The sequence below is a fragment of the Arachis hypogaea genome, chromosome 6, assembly GCF_003086295.3.
Source record: "Arachis hypogaea cultivar Tifrunner chromosome 6, arahy.Tifrunner.gnm2.J5K5, whole genome shotgun sequence".
Classification (NCBI taxonomy): Eukaryota; Viridiplantae; Streptophyta; class Magnoliopsida; order Fabales; family Fabaceae; genus Arachis; species Arachis hypogaea.
Window position 1 is genome coordinate 97,550,167 of NC_092041.1, and position 19,009 is coordinate 97,569,175.

The window sequence follows — 19,009 nt, forward strand, 5'->3', positions numbered from 1 at the left end:
ATAATGAGGTATTTGAGAGTTTTTAGATTGATTTTCTCAATAAATTCAATTTGCATGATAATAATTGGTTAGCTGGTATTTTATGAGTTTGATTATCTTATATCTGTTGTTTGATTATTTATCTTTTATTATTCAATATGCCTTACAAGTTTGATTTTGCACATTTCATATTTTCATATTTGTATGAAAAATGTTACAAGTGGATCTCTATTTTTTTCAGCAACAATTTTTGGACAAGTATGAGTAGCACTCAAAGGAGTGAAAGCATGCATGCATTTATGAAGGGTTATCTAACCTCAAAGAACAATTTGCAACAATTTATAATGCAATATGACAATTGTCTTACAAATAAAGCCCTAAAAGAACATGAATTGGATGTTACTACTTTTAATACCATTATCCTTTGTGCTACTGCCTCTCTCCTATTGAGAAACAATTTCAAAAGGAATATACTCATGACATGTTTAGTGAGTTTCAAAAAGAGTTTAGGATAAAAACTAATTGCATTACAACAAAAGAACATGAGGAGAAATATATTGTCACTTACAAGGACAGAAAAGATTGAGTATGATGATAAGATGTTTGATTCTATGTATGAGGTGTTGTTTGATTCCTCAACTTCAGATGTTTGTTTCCAATGCCATCATTTTTAGTAAAAAAGAAAATGTTATGCTACCATAATTTTGCTGTCCTTGGTCTTGAAAGAGTGAAAAAATTGTCAAATAAGTATATTCAAGATTGGTGGAAGAAAATTTTAAAGCACAAGCACAGTATCACAAAGTCTAGCATAAACTTCATGCTAATGTGCTCACTCTCTTTTATAACATTGTAACTGACAGTATATCCTTTCTCATGCAGTTACTTCTGCAATGTTATAAAGTTGATTGCACATCTCATCAATCGTTTTTTTTATTGGCTCTAAACGACTTGGATCATGGCTAGACTTTATGCTATTGTGCTTGCACCTTAAAGTTTTCTTTCACTGATCAAGGATGTACTTGTCTGGCAATTTCTTCACTCTTTCAAGACCAAGGCCAAAAGGACTATGACAGCATAACATTCTCTTTGACTAAAAAAGGTGGCATTGACAATAAACTCTTGAAGTTGAGGAATCAAACAACACCTCATACATAAAATCAAACATTTTATCATCATGCTCACTCTCTTCTATAATCTTGTAAGTAATAATATATCCCCCCTCATGCTCTTTTATTGTAATGCAATTAGCCTTTGTCCTAAACTCCTTTTGAAGCTCACTAAACATACCATGAGTATATTTCTTTTGAAATTGTTTCTCAATAAGAGAGATAGTAGCATAAGGGATAATGGTATTAAATGTAGCAACATCTAATTCATATTCTTTTTGGACTTTATTTATAAGACAATTGTCATATTGCATTACAAATTGTTGCAAATTACTCTAAGGTTAGGTAGCCCTTCATAATGTATGCATGTTTTGAATTTGGATTCTCTAAATTTTAGATTTTCACTTTAGAGAATAAAGTGAGATCTCTCACCATTGAATGCTTTCTCTTTGTCCCACCTATAAAATAAATGGAGATAGATCATACTTTGCCTTATAAAGTAAAATTCAAAATTTAGAGAATCAAAATTCACATGTTTTTACTCATTTGAGTGCTACTCATGCCTATCCAAAAGTTGTTGCTGAGAAAAACAAGGACTCACTTGTAACGTTTTTTTGTATAAACTTGAAAACATGAAATGTGCATAATCAAATTTGTAAGGCATATTGATTAATAAAAGATAAATAATCAAACAGATACAAGATAATCAAACTCAAAAAATACTTGCTAGCTAATTATTATCATGCAAATTGAATCTATTGAGAAAATCAATCCAAAAGCTCTCAAATGCCTCATTAGACCTAGACTCCTACACAATGTCTCATCTCAGCAGTAATCTCTTTAGATTGCTTGTATACTCTTAATTTTTCTGAAATTTTTCTTCAAGATATGCCAAATACACTATCGTGTCATCGGCAAGAATTTTTCAATCGCATTTCGCATAGCTTTACATTGATCCGTCAATATGCCAATAGGTGGCTTGCCACTCATACATCGCATCTGACAATCAAATAACCAAATAAAAGAGCTCTCTTCTTCGCATGAAAAAAAGAGTGTAACCAAGTAACATTGATTAACCATGGTGATTAACCCTAACAAATAAGGCAAAAGATATATCATATCTATAATAAAATTGATAATCCAATTATAGTTGTCAAAGTAACAATCAAACTTAGAAATCTATATCATACTATAATCAAACATGATGCTAAAATCATGCACAATATAATCAAATTGAGTAAATAAAACAATCAAATTCAATATATCATGCAAAGTAAGCATTCTATTTTATCTATTCCTATACATAAAAAACATGCAAAAGTAAGGGTACATATAATTAACTTGAAACATATAACTGAGGTGTCATACCTATTTGTTTGGTACGTCGTATCAAAGCTCACAACGTCGCCAAAGCACTCATAAGCAGCACGACTTCTAGCTTCGGCCCAAAAAGCATGCTCTAGGCGATGTTGCTCATCCAATTTGATTTTGCTGCTGCTTCCTATGAAAATACTGCATTAATGATTGCACATCCGCCTCCTCTTGTATAACTTGACACTTTTTACTATATGATTTTCAAGATTTTTTTGGTAAAAATCAATTTGTCATGTCCACCAGCAGCAGTTGCTAAACTCTGATAGGTGTTTCTCATTGTAACACAAGCTTCATCATTGATCTCAGCTATCTGTTTGACATGCAAACTTAGTTTCTTGTTCTTTTTCAAAGTCTTTACCATGTTAGGACTAACAATATAGTTATAATGAATATTCACAGAGGTTAACACATATTCTAACTTCTTATTCCTATTTACAATTATCCTAGCTTTACAATTTTGTCTTCTTTAGTGGATAAATAAAAAACTCATAATTAACAAATCAAAAAATAACAAATAAAAAACACTTAAAATCAAATCCAAAATCAAAATTAAACAACATATGAACTTAACAAAGCACAAACCTCATCAATCGAGCTTGTGGATTTCATTGCAGCAACTTTCTTAATCTGACCAATAAAAATAGAATCAAAGCTCTAAGATAAGAAGAACAAAAATAAATCAACGTAATGCATTCAAAATAAGTCACTGAGAAGAGAAAAGTAAATGGCACTAAGAAGAGAAGAGCGAAACGCTGCGCGTAGAAGAGAAGAAAGTGAAGAGTGAGGAGCAATGGTGCGATCAAAGAGCAGAGTGAAGCGTTGTGCGCAAAAGAGAAGAAAGTGAGGAGTGAGGTGCAGTGGCACAATCGAAGAAGAGGAGAGTGAACCGTTATGCTGAGAAGAGAAAAAATCGCATGGTCAAAAAAGAGGAGAGTAGTGGCACGATAAAGAAACTGGGTGGGTTCTATTTTTCAGGCGCGTCGCATTATTTACCGTACCCATATGTACTATTTTACTGTATTTTTATATAGTGGCTGGAATTGGTTTACAAATGCCATTTTTATATGAAAATATTTATTTATGTATCTAGTAGGACTTAAGTTTTAATCAATAAAATTATATTAGAAAAAAGATGGATGTGCTTTCTCACACCACTTTATCAGCACTATTAAGGATAAAATAACTATGCCAAACATTCTCTTTTCTATATCACCTAACAAATATGGAAAAGTATATGGAACCAAGAGGTTACCAGCAAAAAACTAAACAAAATCACATTAATTTGTATTAATAATTAATTTTAAATTTTTTAAATTCAAAATTTAAAAAATTTAAATTTGATTAATTAAACCTAATTAAAACCTATAAATACCTTTCTCTTCTCTTTCACATTAACCTACCCACCTCCAATAATCACACACACAAACCTCTCTCTCTCTCACCGTCATGAGTACAAAGATGAACTTCCAGAAGAGGTGATTAGGAAAATCTTGTTGAGGCTTTCAGTGAGGGTCCTCCTACGACTAAGGAGTGTGTGCTGTTCATGGAACTCCCTAATCTCCAGCGATGAATTCATCATGATCCACCTTCAACGCTCAACCCTAACTCGGTGGCCGCCATTGCTGTGTTGGGAGGGATCGGGACGGACAGATGACATCATGCATTGCTCTTCACAATCTCTTATTCTTTATCGCCAGCAGCCAACATTCGTGTCGTATCCAGCTCCTGTGTTTCCGTACCGTCAGTTGCTGAGTTGGATGGACATTGTGGGCAAGTGACACTGTGGTTACTGGGGTCCTCATGATGAGTATGTCAATGTATGGGAATCTGACACCGGTGTTCATGCAAATTCCTTGTTTTGTTGTACTGATGAGTAAGAGGTTCCTTGAAGAGACTGCAAACTACACACTTGATCTTAGTCAAAAGGAGTTCTTGAACAATTACAGAAATATAAAAAAAATTCATTTAATATGAAAAAATATTCGAATACTTAACAAAAAAAATATCCAGTTATATTTTAGCAAAAATAATTAAATATTTATAAAATTTTAAAAAATATGAAATTCTTAAAGAAATAGAGACATTCACATTTGTAATACAAAAAATTCGAAAAATATATAAAAGAACATCCATTTAGTATGAAAAAGAAATATTCTGATATTTAGTAAAAGAAACATCCATATATATTAACTCGTAGAGATTTTGACTTCACCCAAAGGTATTTGACTGGTTTTTTGGCTAACACCCTTTTTAGTTCCCTAGCATTGTTCAACGAATATTAGGGAGACATTAAGAATTAAAAGTTCTTCCTTCATTCGACTAGTTCAATCAACAAGTGAGCATATGGGGTGTCCAGAATAAAGTAACATTAATTACAGCTTCAATTCCCCCCGTGAACAAACTAATATGATCTTCAATTCTTTAGTATATTCCCTATAATGTAATTAATTAATATGTTGAGCGTTCAAACGTGAATTCAAACAGCAATGCAATAATATATAAAACTACTATGAAATATCAAGCTAGCTAGGTAGCTTTCAGCCTTTCACTTCCTTTTTAGCATATTCTACATGTTCATACAGATCATCAATTGAGTAACTATTTGAACTTTGAATAACATTATATATCATATGAATAAGAGTTAATTAAGACTTATATTATGGTTGTAAACTTTGTAAACATGCAAAATTGCCAATGGCATTTGACAAATAATGTAGGTGCTGGCTGGTGCCTGGTGGGTGGGGTCTCAAAAGACAAAACATTGAATTATTATAGGTACTAAATAAGAAAAGAAGGCATAAACATAAGAAAAGTGAAATCTAAAGGTCCCCCACCATCATAAGTCACAACCACAATGATGTAAAGCCCATAGCTGATTTTAGCAGAAAGGGAAATTAAAGGTTCTATAGTACAACGTTCGTTTCTGAATATCCTTTATTATTACACAAAAATACCGTACCATATGTATATAGAAATTTGAAGTATATATAAAGATTGAATTTTATATTATAAAAAGCAAAAACAGAACAAAATATTCAATGATAAAGGACATCACAATTCATAACATATAAAACAAAAATTCATAATAATTTAGACAAACATATATTCCCAGTAACCAAATTCTCATCAGCAAGATCTAGCTATAATCGATGATTAACATTGTTCTGTTTACACATTATTATCTTGGTAATGCAGTAACTGCATGCGGCTTTGAGATCTTAACTGTTCATAGAACCTTCTAATGAAATCCTCAGCTTCATCATCAATAACTCCACCACTACCATTTCCAATTTCTTCATTCTCATCATACTCCAAAGCAGAGTAATTGGATATCCTCACAGTTGAGATCAGCGGCGACGATGAAAGAAGAGGGCTTTTCCTCTCGCCCGGCGCGAAATCAGAACCGTTGATATTATCAAACCTAAAATTGAATGCGTATTCTGGAGTCTTAGGGACCAAAACCACAGCATTAATATTATGATTACTATTACCTTCTTCAAAATCATGATCTTCAAGAACATTAGGGGCATGGATACATGGAAAATTGAAATGGTGCTTGTTGCGCTTTGGCACGGGGTTTGGACTATTGTTACATGAGAATTCATAGTGATCATGCGTAACAACACGCGCCATCATGTTCTTATGATGATGATGGTGATGGAATGACATGAAATTTGCGAGAGATTTTCTGAGGAGTTTCCCTTTCTTCATCATCAGATTCATGTCCATCATCATCTTCCTCTTCGAAACGAATCCCTTCCTTATCATGAAGAACGTGATCCTCAACACGTTCCATAACCTTTTGGTTACAACAGAAGAAGAATGTACTTCCATTGTTTGAAACAAAGGAAAAAAATAGTTCTCGAGAATGGTATTGGAGGGTTTTCTTCCGTTTCTCCGAGGACTATTGGTTTAGACCTCGCAGGAAGAAAAGAAAACCCTGTGTGTGTGAGTGAGAGAGAATGGAAGGTGAATGAATAGAAGAGGTTTATATAGTGGTTGGTGTTATTAATTTTGTTTATAGTTTATTATGAATGATGATGATTAAGTGCTGCAAAAGGCATATGATTCATGCAAGTAAGTCAATTAGGTGGTGTTGCTTTCACAATGGACCAAACAAACGCTCCTCCTCTGCATTCCATTACTATCCGTTTCAACTTTCAAATACATGAATTCATATCGTTTTAAATAATTAATGGGCTTTTAAGGGGAAAATAAAATAACTTAATTGTTAAGTACATCTATTGTAATTTTTTTTGAAAAATATTAAGTAATCAATATTTTCTTTTATATTTGAGTTAGTACAATAATACTAATCAATTTTTCAATTTTTTTTTTACTAAAATTATTGATATCTTAGTTTTTTTAAATTGTTTTACATTATATATTGTGGTGGAAGATAGGAAGTCTTACACAGGGTTCTGAAAACCCCTTGAAAAATAGGAAGTTCGATTTGAAATTTTATTGGAATTTCACTTAAAATTTAAAATATTTAAAATATTTTTATAATTTAATTATTTTTTAATTTTTTTTACTTTTTTTTTTTCAGTGTCTCCCACATTTTAATATTCACTCTTTTTTCTTTCACCATTTTCATTTTCTTATTTTCTCTTTTCTTCGACTCATTTATAATATAATATATACTTTGTTTTGAAAGACCTACTAAAAAAAATATCCACATATATAAATTTTATGCGTTTAACTTAAATTAATAATACCAAATGTTTGTCAATACGTCTAAATATTTTAAGTGAAATGTGTCAATTATGACAACCAACAAAAATTGCATAATTTTATTCTATTTTAATAACATGAATTAGTAGTTATAATTTATCTTTAATAACTAGTTTTTTTTATTTACTTACTATATCATTAGACCACTCAACAAGTTAATTCTTGATAGTTTATGTTTATATTTTGTTGTTGGTTTGTCATTGGAATTAACCATGAAGAACCATTTATTTTTTTAATTAATAATAATGTTTAAAATTTAATATTTTTAGATTAATCTAATTTTAGGGTGAACAAATTTTAGTTGAAAAATATTTAGTTAAAAATAAAATTTTTTTAATTATTTTATATAATTTAATAAATAAATATATTTATTATTTAAATATAATGTTATATTAATTAATAAAAAATAAAATTATCTATTATAAAAATTTAATTCATTTGATAAATATTTCAAATATTGAAATTCAATTCAATTTTACAATTTTATTAATTTATTCTAAACACCAAATTCAATTCAATTCTAAGCTATTAAAAGTTTTTAAACAAGTCATAAGTCCCTGGTGGGTAACAAGTGGTGTAGTCCCTTCTAATTTCTAAAAGAAAGATTCAAGTTCCTCGCCTTTATATTGTTTATGTGATGTAAATATTTTTTTGCAGAGTAATGTTACATTATTAGTAAATATTATTATTTTTGGCAAATAATAATTTATATTTATATTTATAAAAATTTTGTACATAATAAATATATAGTTTTACATAGATAAATTAATTTTGTATACATAAATTAATAAAATTTATTTGTTAAAGATAATTTAGTATTTGTATTACTCAAATGATGACAAAAAATATTAAAAATTATTAGTCTCCAATTTTTTTTATTATATTGATATCTAATTAGACACTAATATTAAAATAAAAATGATTTTTATTTAACACACACAAGTATATTGCAAGTTAAACTCAAATAAAAATGCAAAATGCACATTTATTTTGTCTTATATAATCTGAAACAACAAATACTTTTACATCATTAGATAGAATATAAAACTTATTTTATATGAATGATAAGAATAACACTCTGTTTGATAATACAAAATGGTATAGACTCAACATATATAAAAAATTAAATAAGAGTTAATACACATATCACATCTCTAATTAATTAAATGTTTCAATGTGTATGTTGAACTATAGTGGTTGACGTGTTCTAATTCATGTACAGCTAGGACACAACCGTGTTGGAAGAATTATTTATACAAGAAAATACAGTGGCTCAAACATGGCTTGTCCAAAACATTGAACAGAAAATATACATATAAGCTAAGGGACCCCTTTGGCTATGTCCTTTTTCAAAGACCGGAAAATTCATTATATTATTATTAGTCATTGGAACAAAAGAAGGAAGCTTCATTTCAATACATAGAATTATTAGCCTTAAAAAAGAAGTCCATTATACAGGAGGCTTGTGATATAGGGGTAGTGCCACCTCTCAGCCTAGTTGAATTTAGTATACACAATGTTCCCCTACAACCCTTCCTTTTGGATTAGCAATGGAAGGTTCATAATTAGATTAAGAACCTTGATGGCTTGTACTAGCAGACTCTAGGATAACATAATTTGTTTTTGTCCCTCAATAATAATGTACTCTTATATTAAAAATTATACGTATTCAAATAAGTGCCGCACGTTTAGTGCATCTATCACAGATCCAAATTCACAAAAGGTACACCAATTTGTTTGGTGAGTCACTTTTTTTTCCTTGTAATTAGTTTCACGGTAATGAGTTAATGTTAAACTATCCTACATATACTATGGTGATAGTGATAGCAGTAAGATGGCATTTAATTTAGTTAACTTTTAGTTTTTATTCGCTAATTAATTCAATTTTTGAATTTTAAAATAATCAGTTAGATCTTTAAATCTTAGAACGAATTAAATTAGTTCGTCTAACAAATTTTTACTTTGACATTATTAATAGAATACTAACGTAGATTCATCTGATACGATTTCAAATTTCTAATCTTGTCATATGCGATACTTAATTAAAGGTCCAAGATGTATGAATGTTGATTAACTTTTTTCCCCTAATAGATTGGACCATTTTTAATTTCATGGATTATAATACTATAAATCTACACACTACATTCCATCATCAATAATAAAAATAATTTAAAAATATAATTATTTTAAAACGACATTAAAAAAACAAACTATTGTTTGGTAATATTCTATCATAAACAGCACATATTCTATATAATTTTCATTATTTTGGTTACACACAATTCTCATAATAACAACAAACATGAAGTAATCTTGGTGGGTGATCATAAATAAGTTCTGCTGAAAGAAACCGAACAAAGAACCAAAAAGAAAAGAAAACTTGAAATGCTAGAAGATTGTGTAATTGTTATTTAGAAAATGAATGTATCAATCATCCTATTGAGTTTACGTATCTATAAATATACATATTAAGACTCTTAAGACTCTGTACCTTTTACACCCCCTTCAAACTCAAGAGTGGTCTTTGTACCATTCTGAGTTTGTTTCTAAACTTGTCAAAAGTAGAAGAGAGGGGTTTAGTTAATATATTTGCTATTTGTTCGGTTCCCGGTATATGAACAATTTGGAGGAGTTTCGAATTAATCTTGTCTCTGACACACTGAATGTCCAGTTGAAAATGTTTGGTTTTGTTATACAAAATTGGATTCGCTGCTAGCATACATGTACTCATGTTGTCATAGAATATGGTTGGAGAAGTGTCCAACTTTATCTTCATCTCCATTAATAGATTCTGAATCCACTCGAGCTCTACTTCGTAGGAGGCTAAGCTTCGAAACTCCACCTCAGTGGAGGACCTACTAATTGTAGTTTGCTTCCTACAATACCAAGAAATAAGATTAGTTCCAAGAAATACACAAAATCCTGAAACAGATTTTCGATCTTCAAGATCAGCAGCCCAATCAGAGTCTGTGAATCCATAAAGTCTATAATCTGAGCACTGATTAAAGATAAGACCATAGTGTTTCGTTCCCTGAAGATATCTTAGAACTCTTTTTACTGCCTTCCAGTGAGACACTAATGGGCGATGCATAAATTGGCTTACTTTGCACACTGCAAAAGATAAATCTGGCCTTGTAATTGTGATATATTGTAGAGCTCCAACAACAGATCGATACAATGAAGGATCTTCAAACTCTTCAGACCCTAAATACATTAATTACAAGGAGGATATCATTGGTGTTGGCATTAGTGAGGCTGAGGTCATTCCCACTTTAGACAGTAAATTCTTTATATATCTAGTCTAAAAAAGATGGATCTGGCCTTCAGATTGTTGATGAACTTCAATACCTAAAAAATAATGTAGCACTCCAAGATCTTTTAAAGTAAACAAATTATTTAACTTCTTTATCATTAAATCAATTTTCATAGTATCATCTCTAGTTATAATGATGTCATCCACATAACATAATATATAAATGACATAAGTGGTTCTGTGTTTAACAAAAAAAGAAGTGTCTGATTTTGTATTTTAAAAATCAAATGAATAAAAGGTTGAACTCAACTTGAGAAACCATTCCCTAGGTGCTTGTTTGAGTCCATAAAGACTCTTATTGAGTTTGCAAACTAGGAAAGGAGAGTTTTGTTCAAAACCTATAGGCTGAGTCATATAAGTTTCTTGACGTAAATTACCATTTAAAAAAGCGTTATTAAAATCAAACTGTCTCAAAATTCAATTTTTAGACAGTGCAATAGATAAAATAATTCTCACAGTAATAGGTCTTATTATAAGACTAAATACCTCTTGAAAGTCAATACCATAAGATTGATGAAAACTCTTTGCAATTAACCTTGCTTTATATCTTTGAATGCTACCATTTGAATTTCTTTTAATGGCAAAACCCCATATATTGCCTATTATATTAGCATTGACAGGGGGTTGAACTAAAGTCCATGTATTGTTTCTAATCAATGCTTTATATTCTTCTTGCATCGCCTCAAGCCAATGAGGTGATTGAAGAGCAATAGCATTTTTTGGTAGCTGCTCAGTATTAGTGTCAGTAGTATTAGTAGTAGCAATCAAGATTTTAGGTTTAAAAATACCTGATTTGGACCTTATTGTAATATGATGTGTATTGATAGAGTTAGTATGATCTTGTAGAGGAGGTAATTGGGTTTGGATGCCAGAAACAGAAATTTGACCTTCTGAAATAGTAACTTCATGTGTAACTTGAGCTAATGATGAGACTTGTGCAGTAGAAGTATTTGTAATTTGAGGACTGATAGTACTAGGAGCTATGTCAGTGACATGTGTTGAATTAGTAGCTGTAACATGAGTTTGTGCATCACTAGATGATGGGTTAGTAACAATTATAGGTAAAAAATTAGGAGAAATAGTTGAACTTGATGTACAATGAGTTGGGCCAGTAACATCTTTAGGTAAAAATAAAGAATTGTATGGAAAAACACTTTCATCAAATAAAACATTCCTAGAAATATAGACACAGCCAATGGGTGCTAAACACTTATAACCTTTATGTTGTGGTGAATATCTAAGAAAAACACATTGTTCTGATTTATAGTTAAACTTAATAGAATTGTATGGCCTCAAGTGTGGATAACAAGCACTTCCAAAAATTTTTAAAAAGGTATAATCAGGTTTATGTGAAAATAACATTTCATATGGAGACTTGTTATTCAACACAGATGTGGGTAAGCGATTAATCAAGTAAGTGGATGTTAAAAATGCTTCATCCCAATACATAAGAGGCATGGAGGCAGTGGAAAGCATAGCTAAGCCCATTTCAGTGATGTGGCGATGCTTTCTTTCCGCTCTTCCATTTCACTAATGACCCAATTTTTGGCAGGTTTGGATCACTGCTAGGCATCAGGTGTCACTTTCCTGTAATCCTATAAAACTCTAGACTCGATAATATTTACTACATATGAGCCTTTTGTACTAACAGGATCACATATGTTAGCTTATTTTTATCATATGCTTTTCTTAACAAACCCATTAGCAAAATCATAAATATCATCAGATATAAACAAAATAAAATAAATATCAAACTAATAGCAAAATCAAATGGCAACAAGATTACATAAAAACTTTCTATATATGTCTTAAGTTAGTTCATACAAACGTGACACGCTTAGCTATATATAGATATACATATAAACTTATATACAACTGACAACTTTTCAGAATATCTGGTTCATATAGAAAACCGCTAAACTGGTATCCAGGCTAAAAAAAGAAAAGAAAAATATCAAGTCCTACCCCTCAAAAATGCTACACAAGTGAGGGAAAGCAAAGTCTAAGGAATAAAGACCATCTATCCTACATTCTTCTCACCATCGGGGCACAAATCTACAGGCATCATCTCAGGACTAGTTTTGAGCATCTTCTGTAGGGTTCGAAAACACATGCTCCTCCGGTACCCTTCTGAATATAACTCCAGTGGCAACAGTCAAGTCGGAATCCTCCATCTGAGGGGAAAAGGAAAAAGGAAGGGGTGAGAACCTATATAGTTCCTAGTAAGGCGACACCGTAAAGATACATCTCTCTCGTGAACCATAGAGTTCTGCCTCTATCGTAATAACTCGCTTGCTAAGTCTCTTGGCTACTTCCGTATCGCGGCTCTGACATAACTCTATCTTGGCATCTTCTGTTGGGGTTATGCTGCTCCTTACGCTATTCTTTATGGCAATTATTCCTAGTTTTACTATCTTAATGTAAGCTTTAGAGAAATTGTAATTATACAACTTTAGAACACAAACAAGAAACAAAGAATAGAAAATTAACTAGAAGCAGATAACACGTAGCAGAAAGAATGAATAGTAAACATTTATAATTAAATGCACAAATAATTTTATGATGCATGCCTGTACCTAGTACAGTCCATGAGCTCATGCGTCGGTTGTCTATTCGCAACTCGACGTTACTGATGAGCGGATAATTTATACGCTTTTTGGCATTATTTTTAGATAGTTTTTAGTATAATCTAGCTACTTTTAGTAATGTTTTCATTAGTTTTTATGCTAAATTCACATTTCTGGAATTTACTATGAGTTTGTGTATTTTTCTGTGATTTCAGGTATTTTCTGCCTGAAATTGAGGGACCTGAGCAAAACTCTGATAAAAAGGCTGACAAAGGACTGCTGATGCTGTTGGATTCTGACCTCCCTGCACTTGAAATGGATTTTTTGGAGCTACAAACTCTAAATGGCGCGATCTCAAAAGCGTTGGAAAGTAGACATCCAGAGCTTTCCAACAATATATAATAGTTCATACTTTATTCGAGATTAGACGATATAAACTGGTGCTCAACGCCAGTTCCATGTTGCATTCTGGAGTCAAACGCCAGAAACACGTCACGAACCAGAGTTGAACGCCAAAAACATGTTACAACTTGGTGTTCAACTCCAAAAGAAGCCTCTGCACGTGTAAAGCTCAAGCTCAGCCCAAGCACACACCAAGTGGGCCCCGGAAGTGGATTTCTGCATCAACTACTTACTTCTGTAAACCCTAGTAGCTAGTTTAGTATAAATAGGACATTTTACTATTGTATTCAGTGTCTTTTGACCACGTTACATCTTTGGTCTCGGTTTTATTCTATTATTCATCTTAGGAGACTATTGATCACGTTTTGGGGGGATGGCCATTCGGCGATGCCTGAACCTTCATCACTTATGTATTTTCAACGGTGGAGTTTCTACACACCATAGATTAAGGGTGTGGAGCTCTGCTGTACCTCAAGTTTTAATGCAATTACTACTATCTTTTATTCAAATTCAATCTTATTTCTGTTCTAAGATACTACTCGTACTTCAACCTGATGGATGTGATGATCTGTGACACTCATCATCATCCGTCCCTATGAACGCGTTCCTGACAACCACTTCCATTCTACAAGCGAAAGCTAGAGTATGTATCTCTTGGATTCCTGATGCACGACGCATGGTTGCCCTCGCCTGACAACCGAGCCTTCCATTCCGTGAGATCAGAGTCTTCGTGGTATAAGCTAGAATTGATGGCGGCATTCATGAGAATCCGGAAAGTCTAAACCTTGTCTGTGGTATTCCGAGTAGGATTCCGGGATTGAATGACTGTGACGAGCTTCAAACTCGCGATTGTTGGGCGTGATGACAAACGCAAAAGAATCAAGGAATTCTATTCCAACATGATCGAGAACCGACAGATGATTAGCCGTGCTGTGACAGAGCATTTGGACCTTTTCATTGAGAGGATGGGATGTAGCCATTGACAACGGTGATGCCCTACATACATCTTGCCATGGAAAGGAGTAAGAAGGATTGGATGAAGGCAGTAGGAAAGCAGAGATTCAGAAAGAGCACAGCATCTTCATACGCCTATCTGAAATTCCCATCGATGATCTACATAAGTATTTCTAACTTTATTTTTAGTTTATTTATTATTATTATTCGAAAACTCCATAACCATTTATTATCCGCCTGACTGAGATTTACAAGATGGCCATAGCTTGCTTCATACCAACGATCTCTGTGGGATCGACCCTTACTCACGTAAGGTTTATTACATGGACGACCCAATACACTTGCTGGTTAGTTAAGCGAAGTTGTGAAATTATGTTTAGACCATGGTATTGAGCACCAAGTTTTTGGGGCCATTACCTGGGAATCAATTTCGAACAATAATTTAAGTATGAATCACAATTTCGTCCACCAAGTTTTTGGCGCCGTTGCCGGGGATTGTTCGAGTTTGGACAACTGACGGTTCATCTTGTTGCTCAGATTAGGTAATTTTCTTTTTTGTTTTATTTTCAAAAATTTTTCAAAAGTCTTTCAAAAAAATTTATCACCAATTTTCAAAAATTTTCAGAGTTTTCAAGAATGAATTCTAGAGTTTCATATAACATGTTTTAGCTTGGCTGGCTGTTAAGCCATGTCTAATTCATAGGATTTTGATTGAGGACTTTAGATTCATTACTTTCTTTTTCCTATATGTTTTTCGAAAAATATAAAATAAAATACAAAAAAATAATATTTTGTGTTTCTTGTTTGAGTCTTGAGTCAATTTATAAGTTTGGTGTCAATTGCATATTCATATTGTTCTTGCATTTTTCGAAAATTCATACATTCATAGTGTTCTTCATGATCTTCAAGTTGTTCTTGGTAAGTCTACTTGTTTGATCTTGATAATTTCTTGTTTTGTGTTCTTTGTTGTTTTTCATATGCATTTGTGCATTCATAGTGTCTAAGCATTGCAAATTTCTAAGTTTGGTGTCTTGCATGTTTTCTTTGCATAAAAACTTTTTCAAAAATATGTTCTTGATGTTCATCATGATCTTCAAAGTGTTCTTGGTATTCATCTTGACATTCATAGTGTTCTTGCATGCATCATGTGTTTTGATTCATAATTTTCATGTTGTGAGTCATTTTTTATGTTTTTCTCTCTCATAATTAAAAATTTAAAAATAAATAAATATCTTTTCCTTTTTTCTCTCAAAATTTCGAAAATTTGGGTTGACTTAGTAAAAAAATTTTAAAATTAGTTGTTTCTTGTAAGTCAAGTCAAATTTTCAAATTTTAAAAATCTTATCTTTTTAAAACTTTTTCAAAAATCAAATCTTTTTCATTTTTCTTATTAATTTACGAAAATCCTTTAAAATATTTTTCAAAAATCTTTTCTTAGTTTTATCTTTATTTTCGAAAAGTATGCTAACAATTAATATGATTGATTCAAAAATTTGAAGTTTGTTACTTTCTTGTTAAGAAAGGTTCAATCTTTAAATTCTAGAATCTTATCTTTTAGTTTCTTGTTAGTAAAGTAGTCAATTTTAATTTTAATCATATCTTTTTATCTTATCTTTTATATCATATCTTTTTCAAAAATTTGATTTTAAAATATCTTTTCTAACTTCTTATCTTCTTATCTTTTCAAAATTAATTTTCAAATCTTTTTCAACTAACTATTTGACTTTTTGTTTGTTTCTTATCTTTTTCAAAACCACCTAACTACTCTTCCATCTCTAATTTTCGAAAATACCCCCCTCTTTTTCAAAAATTCATTTTAATTAATTAATTGTTTTAAATTTTAATTTCAATTTTATTTCTTATCTTAATTTTCAAAAATCATTAACTCCTTTTCAAAAAATTATTTTCGAAAAACTTCTCTCTCATCTTATTCTATTTATTTATTCATTCACTAACACTTCTCTTCATCTCAAATCACTGCCCCTATCCTCACCCTTGTGTTTGGATTATTCATTCTTCTTCACTCTTATTCCCTTTCTTCTTCTACTAACAATAAGAAACCTCTTTACTGTGACATAGAGGATTCCTCTTCTTTTTCTGTTCTCTTCTCTTTCATATGAGCAGGAACAAGGAAAAAGGCATTCTTGTTGAAAGAACTCTGAAGAGGAAACTAAGAGAAGCTAAATTGCAACAATCTAGAGACAACCTTGCTGAAATTTTTGAACAAGAAAAGGAGATGGCAGCCGAACCCAACAACAATAATGCAAGGAGGATGCTTGGTGATTATACTATACCCACTTCCAAGTTTGATGGAAGAAGCATCTCAATTCCTGCCATTGGAGCAAACAATTTTGAGCTGAAACCTTGATTAGTTGCTCTAATGCAACAGAACTGCAAGTTTTATGGACTTCCATCAGAAGATCCCTACCAGTTCTTAACTGAGTTCTTGCAGATCTGTGAGCTGTTAAGACTAATGGAGTAGATCCTGAAGTCTACAGGCTCATGCTTTTCCCTTTTGCTGTAAGAGACAGAGCTAGAGCATGGTTGGACTCTCAACCTAAAGATAGCCTGGACTCCTGGGATAAGCTGGTCACGGCCTTCTTGACTAAATTCTTTCCTCCTCAAAAGCTGAGTAAGCTTAGAGTGGATGTTCAGACCTCCAAACAAAAAGATGGTGAATCCCTCTATGAAGCTTGGGAAAGATACAAGTAGATGACCAAAAGATGTCCTTCTGACATGTTTTCAGAATGGACCATGATAGATATATTCTATTATGGTCTATCTGAGTTCTCTAAGATGTCACTGGACCATTCTGCAGGTGGATCCATTCACCTAAAGAAAATGCCTGCAGAGGCTCAAGAACTTATTGACGTGGTTGCAAATAACCAGTTCATGTACACTTGTGAGAGGAATTCCGTGAATAATGGGATGCCTCAAAGGAAGGGAGTTCTTGAAATTGATGCTCTGAATGCCATATTGGCTCAGAACAAAATGTTAACTCAGCAAGTCAACATGATTTCTCAAAGTCTGAATGGATGGCAAAATGCATCCAACAGTACTAAAGAGGCATCTTCTGAAGAAGAAGCTTATGATCCTAAGAACCCTGCAATATCAGAGGTAAATTATATGGGTGAACCTTATGGAAACACCTATAATTCATCATGGAGAAATCATCCAAATTTCTCATGGAAGGATCAACAAAAGCCTCAACAAGGCTTTAATAATGGTGGAAGAAGTAGGCTCAGCAATATCAAGCCTTATCCATCATCTTCTCAGCAACAGATAGAGAATTCTGAGCAGAGCACCTCTAACTTGGCAAACTTATTCTCTGACCTATCTAAGGCCACTTTAAGTTTCATGAGTGAAATAAGGTCCTCCATTAGAAATCTGGAGGCACAAGTGGGCTAGCTAAGTAAGAAAATCACTGAAACTCCTCCTAGTACTCTCCCAAGCAATACTGAAGAGAATCCAAAAAGAGAGTGCAAGGCCATTGATATAATCAACATGGCCGAACCTAGAGAAGAAGGAGTGGACGTGAATCCTAATGAGGAAGACCTCATGGGACGTCTCTCAAGCAAGAAGGAGTTCCCTATTGAGGACCAAAGGGAATCTGAGGTTCATATAGAGACCATAGAGATCCCATTAAACCTCCTTCTGCCATTCATGAGCTCTGAAGACTATTCGTCCTCTGAAGAGGATGAAGATATCACTGGAGAGCAAGTTGCTCAATATCTAGGAGCTATCATGAAGCTGAATGCCAAGTTATTTAGTAATGAGACTTGGGAAGGTGAACCTCCCTTGCTCATTAGTGAACTAGATACATGGGTTCAACAAACTTTACCTCAAAAGAGACAAGATCCTGGAAAATTCGTAATACCTTGCACCATAGGCACCATGACCTTTGAAAAAGCTCTATGTGATCTAGGGTCAGGTATAAATCTTATGCCACTCTCTGTGATGGAGAAGTTGGGGATCATTGAGGTACAGCCTACCATATTTTCATTACAAATGGCAGCAAGTCAGTAAGACAAGCTTATGGATTGGTCGAGGATGTGTTGGTAAAGGTTGAAGGCTTTTACATCCCTGCTGATTTCATAATCTTAGACACTAGGAAGGAGGAGGATGAATGCATCATCCTTGGAAGACCTTTCCTAGCCACAGCAGGAGCTGTCATAGATGTTAACAGAGGAGAATTAGTCCTTCAATTGAATGGGGACTACCTTATGTTTAAGACTCAAGGGTGTTCTTCTGTATACATGGAGAGGAAGCATGAAAATCTTCTCTCAGTACAGAGTCAAACAAAGCCCCCACCATCAAACTCTAAGTTTGGTGTTGGGAGGCCACAGCCAAACACTAAGTTTGGTGTTGAATCCCCACATCCAAACTCTAAGTTTAGTGTTAGGAGTCTACAACATTGACCTGATCACCTGTGTGGCTCCATGAGAGCCCACTGTCAAGCTATTGACATTAAAGAAGCACTTATTGGGAGGCAACCCAATTTTTTTTATCTAATTATATTTTTATTTTTATTTTTCTTTTATGTTTTATTAGGTTCATGATCATGTGGAGTCACAAAATAA

At 32.7% G+C, this 19,009-nt stretch overlaps 2 protein-coding genes across 2 annotated transcripts; both read right to left on the bottom strand.

The window, feature by feature from the left end:
• Positions 1 to 5,493: 5,493 nt before the first annotated feature.
• Positions 5,494 to 6,431, bottom strand: LOC112697062 (uncharacterized). Its single transcript, XM_025750049.3, has one exon. The coding sequence runs from the start codon at positions 6,291 to 6,293 to the stop codon at positions 5,628 to 5,630; it is 666 nt and encodes a 221-aa protein (XP_025605834.1). The 5' UTR covers positions 6,294 to 6,431; the 3' UTR covers positions 5,494 to 5,627.
• A 3,256-nt stretch (positions 6,432 to 9,687) lies between these two features.
• On the bottom strand, positions 9,688 to 10,407 carry LOC140173722 (secreted RxLR effector protein 161-like). The gene has a single exon (XM_072198266.1). It carries the CDS (start codon positions 10,405 to 10,407, stop codon positions 9,688 to 9,690), a length of 720 nt encoding a protein of 239 aa, XP_072054367.1.
• Between the last annotated feature and the right edge of the window lie 8,602 nt (positions 10,408 to 19,009).

Coding starts and splice junctions, on each gene's coding strand:
- LOC112697062 (XM_025750049.3), bottom strand. CDS start 6,293: ATGGAAGTACATTCTTCTTCTGTTGTAACCAAAAGGTTATGGAACGTG.
- LOC140173722 (XM_072198266.1), bottom strand. CDS start 10,407: ATGTATTTAGGGTCTGAAGAGTTTGAAGATCCTTCATTGTATCGATCT.